At 39.6% G+C, this 7,500-nt stretch overlaps 1 protein-coding gene across 1 annotated transcript in view; it reads left to right on the top strand.

Moving 5' to 3' along the window:
* Window positions 1–7,500, top strand: part of LOC122262025 (uncharacterized) — a 107,447-nt gene that overhangs the window by 85,119 nt on the left and 14,828 nt on the right. The window contains exons 10-13 of the mRNA XM_086538231.1: window positions 1–1,933; window positions 2,412–2,574; window positions 3,290–3,349; window positions 3,797–3,834. The exon at window positions 1–1,933 is cut by the window's left edge and continues 12 nt beyond it. Of these exons, the coding sequence (XP_086394357.1) occupies window positions 1–1,933; window positions 2,412–2,574; window positions 3,290–3,349; window positions 3,797–3,834 (2,194 nt within the window). The remainder of the gene's footprint in view (window positions 1,934–2,411; window positions 2,575–3,289; window positions 3,350–3,796; window positions 3,835–7,500) is intronic.

Here is a 7,500-nt window from a genome sequence, read left to right as displayed (position 1 = left end):
GCGACGTCCAACCATTTCCCCAAATATTAACTTCGTAGGTCAACTGGCCGAATTGGACCGGCAGTTGCGGCGCGACGCGGGCCAGCGCGACCCGACGTCCGCGCCCATCCTTTTCCGCAGCCACGATTCGCACTCCTCGGGTTCGTCCACCGCCTCGATCTCGTCCTCGGCGGCCTTCGCGTCGACCTACCTGGAGAGGCACGCTTGTTCAGGTCTACAAAACAACATGCCCAAGTCGCTCAGTCTCAACCTCCGGTCGACCCTCGAAGCCGTGCCCGCTTCGCCGTCCTCCTCACCTCACTCCCCAGACATGTCGCCCGCCTCGGCGCTGGCTCGACTCAGCTTCGCCTCCGCCCTGGACGAGCTGCACGACGACGGGCTCCCCGTCACGCCCAAGTGCCCCTCGCCCGTCACGCCCATCTCGTGTCTACCTCCTTCCTCCCCCACCACGGCGATCATCCGTGACTCCAATAGTTCCCCAGTCTTCTCCTACAGAAAGACTTCTAGTTCTTCTTCACCCACGTCCCCTGCCTTCAGCTCCTTCTACAAGAGCAAGGAGGTGTCTAGTCGGACTAGTAGTGACTACAGAAGTGAGGCTAAGATTACGTCTTTAAAAGAAAGCTTTACATCTAGTGATAGCATTAAGAGTACAAGCGGGTCAACCAGCAATTATTACAGTAGTGCCACCTTTAAAGTGGGGGCGGCCGAGGCAGGGAGAGGGGTAGGAGGAGACGCGAGAGGGAGAGAGGAAAAGAAAGTAAGCAATACCACCTCCTCCTCCTCTACCTCCTCTTCCTCCTCTTCCTCTTCATCTCGGCGGTGTAGTGATGGCGAAGCGCGGCAGGTTTCTGTGTGTGTGATTGATGTGAAAAGAGAAAAGTCGCCCGTTAGCTTCGTCCGCAGAGAGCCGCTGGTTGTGCGTGAAACTCAGGTCATTGCCACGCCATGTCATGTGAAACCCGAGGTCAGATCTGTGCTGGAGGTGCAGCTCGAAGATGGCCGGCAAAAGGAGGAACACATCACGGTCAAGGAAGGAACGAGAAAGACAGCCGAGGAGAAAACCTCCAAAGACAATAACAAAAAGAATCAGGAAGACAAGAAAGAGGTGCGCGAGGAGTCGGTTTTAACCATTGAGAACTGTCGGCCGCAGAAGGAAGACCCTCCTTCGCGGCCGAGGGAGGTCATTGTCCCCATACAGATCGCTGGCGCCCGAGAAGGCCGGCCTCGGGTCCTGGAGCTGAGCGTTCCCTTCAGCAGTCAGAAGCAGCAGAAACCTCAGCAGAGCCAGCCCCAGCCCGCCACCACAGCCTCCACCGCATGCACTACCAAAGTACCTGGAAGTGGAGTTTGGTTGCCCGAGAGCCCTAGAGAAGCATCAGTCGCCGGCCCACCCACGGCAGCCACGCCCAACTCGCCTCACTCGCCGGGCGTGCAGCAGAGTGACTCAGGAATAATCGTGGAAGAAGAGAGAGGTGAGATCCCGCCCAGTCCCCAGCGCCTGCCGCGCTGCTACTCCTCGAGCGAGACGCACCTCAACACCCGCAGGTTGCTTGAGCATCGCAACCCGGACTTCACCGCCAGGAAGTGCTCCAGCTACGACGAGGTGGGCAGGGCGTGGCCTCACAACCAGCACCCTCAGCAGCACCAGCAGGGCGTAGGGCGCGAGAGCACAACCTGGCTATGCCCCTGGGAGTTGGCTCGCAGTGACAGCGTCTCCACCAGCGGCTTCGGCTCGGAAATCTCAGACACGGATCTCCTGCACGATGATGCCCACTCCACAACTACCCAGGACGATGCCCTAGGGCCCTATGACGCTGTCTTCGCCGACGTGTTCCCGGGGGAGCAGTTGCAGAAGCAGCAGCCCACGACGCCGAAGACCCCGCGGCCCGCGAGTCTTCCAGGGGTCACGGGGGCCTACTTCTCACACTTTGAGGTACGGCTTTACGCTAAATCATTTCAGGTTGTTGCACTTGTAATCTTAGATCTTTGTGTCGCTTCTTTTCGCGCCTATTTCGATAGATAGTTATGAATATTTATTTCGTATATTAGTATATGTGATGATAATTATATTATTTTATTTTATTGATCGTAAAAAATTATTTATTATTTATTCACCGTTTTCACATGTTGTTGACGTTAATTACAGACATTATTTTCCAGACCATCCATACTACACTCCCACTAGAATCATGCCATATACTACACACTTCGTAGTACAAAGTACTCTCATCGGTACATAACAGTTATTGATAAGTATACAATTAACAACCTCATCCAACTACCAACAACCAACCCACCCCCCAACCATCCCACAACAACCACACCAACACCAAACCCAAACCCAGCCAGCCAGCAGCAGCCCCACCTGGGGGTCACACCCCGACAACCACACCCTATCCACCTCTTTCCAGTCAAACACGGACCCCGGCTTGGACATGGGGGTCGACAACAGGCTCGGAAGATACTCGAACTCTCATTCCTCGGGAAGTCGTCCATGGGCATCGAGAAGAAACGGGGTTTATATTACCATAACACCCGTAGGCCACCGCGTCAGCCCACGCACGATGGGGGACGGCTTTTTTTTATTTTATTTTATTTTTTTTTTTTCGTTTTGGGGGTCGTATTTGAAAGCTTTGTTGTTGTTGTTGTTGTTTTTATTATGAGCGTTATTGTTGTTATTACTGTTATTATTATTATTATTATTGTTATTATCATTATTATTATTATTATTATTATTATTATTATTATTATTATCATTATCATTATCATTATTATTATTATTATTGTAATTGTATTATAATTATTATCATTATCATTATCACTGTTATTATCATTATCATTATCACTGTTATTATCATTATCATTGCCATTAGCATTAGCATTACCATTTCCTTTATCATTATCATTAACAATATTATCATTATCATTAATATTGTTGTTATTATTGTTATTGTTATCATTATTGTTATTATTATTATTATTATTATCATTATTATTATAGTTATCATTATTATTATAGTTATTATCATTATTATAATCATCATTATTATTATTATTATCATTATAGTTATTATTATCATTATAATTATTATTATTATCATTAATACTCTTACTATTATTATTAATTCTATCATTGTTATTGTTGCTGCTGTTAATTTTCATGTGCTTGTTTTTCGTACTGTTATTGAAAATTTGGAGGAACTTTGTTTTGGATTTATATGTATAGGGAGTCAAATGCCATAAAATTTAGAGCTCTTTTGTATATTATGTTAGATGTATACATTTTCAGATATAAGACTTTATGTTAATGAAGTTCTATTGGGTGAATATTCGATGATGCTGGATGCTGGTAGTTAGGAAGAGATATGAGGATATTCATACGCGGAAAAATGCCTCTGTTGCTTGTGCAATAATGAATTTCTTGCAACCAATCCCTTTGCAACATTACAACTGTTTATGCCATTGCAACTGGGGCATTGGCAACCAGTTTTGTAATTTTGGTTGTTATTTTTAGCTTTTTTGTTTTTTTTATTGGGAGGATGCTAAATTTACTTTCGTAATAATCTGTGATATTTTTCTTTATCGGTGGAAGAAGAAAGATATATGGCCAAAATGATAGCGTAGATTGTACAGATATATATCATTTTTATATTTTATGTACTATCTTCAGTATGTCATATAGTCATTACATATTGACAGCACACCATATGCTTTATATGACAAAAGATGAGTGATTGAATGTGTATCGGAATATATATTTAAAGGGAATATAGGTTGTTATTTTGTTGAAAATCAGATGCCATCATCCACGCTAATGTAACACAGGACACCATAGTTAGTATTATGCACGGCAAATGCTAAGCACCTATTGTGATGACCACTAAATGAAAATTATATTCAGAATTAGGATACAGCAATTGTTGTTACTTTTTTCATATATACTGGATAGGTAGAGTATTACAGTGGTAATTTTTTTAACATGATTTTTTTTTCCCTTTGTCAGTGTTAGATATGATTTGTTGATTTTAGGGTAAAATTATTTATTTCTAAGGATGTTATTATTTACCTGTTTTTTATGAAATTATGAAAAATAAATTCACTTTGCCATGGTTGTCATTGTGATGCTCACGTTGTTTAATATGCTTTGATTACAATGCCGTCCAAGCAAAAAAAAATGCTGATGATGCTTTATTAGGGGCATTAGTGAGATTAAGAATAAGACAGGGCTTTAGAAGTACAGACCTGTTTTATTAGGCTCTATCATGCAAATAAGGTATACATGTATATATGTATATATATATATATATATATATATATATATATATATATATATATATATATATATATATATATATATATATATATATATATATATATTTAATGTATATATATATATGTGTGTGTAATGTATATGTATATAGATATGAAAGCATATGTATTCATATTTGCATTGTTATATACTTTAGAATATGTATGCAATCCTTTGGAGAAGAGCTGTTCTTGTGTACTTTAACTAGTTATTTTATACCCTTTAGTGATTGAAGATTACTGGGAATGACTTGCATGATAACAGTAATACCGCATTACTAATACTGGTCTGTTGATTTTTGGGAAATTGATCACCTAATAATGGTTCCTGTTTCACATTAATATGTTAACTGTTCATTCAATAATATATCGTCAATGAGAAAGGTTTAAAAGAGAATCAATGCACTAACTGCTGATGCTCTTTTTATTAACACTTTCCCAGCTGAATCTTATAACATAAAATCATATAAAATGTAGCCAACTAAATTAAATGCATTTACAGCAACATATTTTTTTCTTAGATAAGTAGTAATGACTTTAATCTATGGATTTAGGAAACTGTTTCCACACTTTTCATAGATAAATTAACTGGATCTAATCAGGGTAAGGGAAATGATAGATACTGTTATAAGAAAACATCTTGCTCAAAGCAAGAGATAACATATCCGTATGAAAACGTGTGTAATACTAATTGACATGTATCGTTGTCTATCTTTTTTTTATCGTAATGCAAATTCTTTCATTCATTGGATGTCATTATTGTTTCCAGGCTTGATAAGTCTTTTATGACACTCATCAGACCCAGGTGGTAAAGGTAAATCGAGATCCTTGAAAGTTATATAAATAATAGAGGATAGGAAACCCATAGAAATTGAAATAGAGGAACTTTTTCTAGAGATCTCCTTAGAAATACTGTATAGAGAGTGATTAGATAAACCATTTAGACTGGTTAGGTTGAGAATGGTCTTGGTTATGGTGTATGCATGTTTGATTTGAATGAATATTACATATATTGTTCTTTAATTTGTATTCTGAAAGGACGTACTTTATTTTATGAAAAAAAATAAATTTTGAAAAATTATTACATCTATTAAACTTAAATAGCTAAATGCATGTCTCTGTTTAAGTCCATAAGTGTAAATATAAGAGCAATTTATCCATTTTGTTTTATACACTTTTTGCAAGTATGGTTCATAGTGGAATATGAAATTGATGCACAATTCTATACTAGAATCTAAAAAATGTATTTATAATGTTATTTCATTACACAATGAATTGCTTACCAACTGTGATACTTTGTAGGTTTATTACAAAGCGGTAAATAAGTTTGGTCGTATATAACAGATGGAAAATATGATTTGAAAATGTGATAGCTTATTTGTCCCTCATAATGACTTTTACTGTTATACTCATAAATGTTGATTGCTAATAAAAATTCAAATATTAATATTTATCTAATATTCTTAAAAAATTGACACTTCAGATTTTACCTATAGAGTAGAGTCTGCCGGGATTAGATTATTATATTTATGACTAACATTCAATCATTTAATTGGCTGCATTAGTATAACTATGTCATGTGCATGTTAATTTTATGACTATGGGTTCATTATTGAAAGTAATATTGCTTGTATTATATGTAAGGGGAGCAGTTTCACTTGTGATTTTGAACTCCACTGTGCAGGATTTGCTAAGTTTAATATTGTTCACTTTTTGGGTGAATCATTAACTTTTGCTGATATATAGGGAGTGAAAAGTCTAAACCAGCAATGTTTTCCATTGTTTTCTGATACTTAGCAACAACCAAAGCAAATACATAAAGTATTTTATGTTCCACAATTGTACATACAAAAAGTAGTAAAAAATCCAAATCAGTAGGTGAGGTCCATGATTTCAAGATGAGTACTATACACACAGTTTTATATGTGTGAGTATGCATGCATGTGCCTGTATGCGTGGATGTGTTTACACATTCTCTCTCTCTTTCTCTCTCTCTCTCTCTCTCTCTCTCTCTCTCTCTCTCTCTCTCTCTCTCTCTCTCTCTCTCTCTCTCTCTCTCTCTCTCTCTCTCTCTCTCTCTCTCTCTCTCTCTCTCTTTCTCTCTCTCTCTCTCACTCTCTCTCTCTCTCTCTCACACACACACACACACACACACACACACACACACACACACACACACACACACACACACACACACACACACACACACACACACACACTCTCTCACTCTCTCACTCTGTCACTCTGTCTTCCTTTCACTCTCTCTTGCTCTCACTCTCTCTCTCTCTCTCTCTCTCTCTCTCTCTCTCTCTCTCTCTCTCTCTCTCTCTCTCCTGTCTCTCTCTCACTCTTCTCTCACTCTCTCTCTCTCTCTCTCTCTCTCTCTCTCTCTCTCTCTCTTCTCTCCTCTCTCTCTCTCTCTCTCTCTCTCTCTCTCTCTCTCTCTCTCTCTCTCTCTCTCTCTCTCTCTCTCTCTCTCTCTCCTCTCTCTCTCTCTCTCTCTCTCTCTCTCTCTCCTCTCTCTCTCTCTCTCTCTCTCTTTCTCTCTCTCTCTCTCTCTCCTCTTGCTCTCTCTCTCTCTCTCCTCTCTCTCCTCTTTTTTCTTCTCCTCTCTTCTCTCTCTCCTTCTCTCTCTCTCTTTCTCTCTCTCTCTCTCTCTCTCTCTCTCTTCCTCTCCTCTCTCTCTTTCTCTCTCCTCTTTTTTCTTCTCCTCTCTTCTCTCTCTCCTTCTCTCTCTCTCCTCTCTTCTGCCCTCTCTCTCTCTCTCTCTCTCTCTCTCTCTCTCTCTCTCTCTCTCTCTCTCTCTCTCTCTCTCTCTCTCTCTCTCTCTCTCTCTCTCTCTCTCTCTCTCTCTCTCTCTCTCTCCTTCTCCTTCTCCTTCTCCATTACTGCAGTAGAATTACCCCCTTTGATGTTGTATGTATAATTCCCAAAAGGTATATGAGATTCTGATTTGACTAGATTTCATTAGATTGAGATTTTAAAGGTTAAAATAGTTAAGATCAAATATTTTCTTTACCATCATTTAAGTAGGTAATTGAAACAAAAGGTGGCATGGGTGTTGTATGCAAGAATTGTGTGTCAGCTGTAGAATACATAGAGCTATGAAGAATGAAAAAAATATTTTTAATTAAAGTTACTGTGCCAGCATAGAGTTGAATATAATTGTTATCTATTTTTCTATTTTTTATG

This window comes from Penaeus japonicus, unplaced genomic scaffold (assembly GCF_977035675.1).
Source record: "Penaeus japonicus unplaced genomic scaffold, GWHDUDI00000001_assembly GWHDUDI00000007, whole genome shotgun sequence".
Taxonomy (NCBI): domain Eukaryota; kingdom Metazoa; phylum Arthropoda; class Malacostraca; order Decapoda; family Penaeidae; genus Penaeus; species Penaeus japonicus.
Note: the sequence above shows the minus strand (reverse complement) of the source record. Positions and strands in the feature narration are given on the sequence as shown.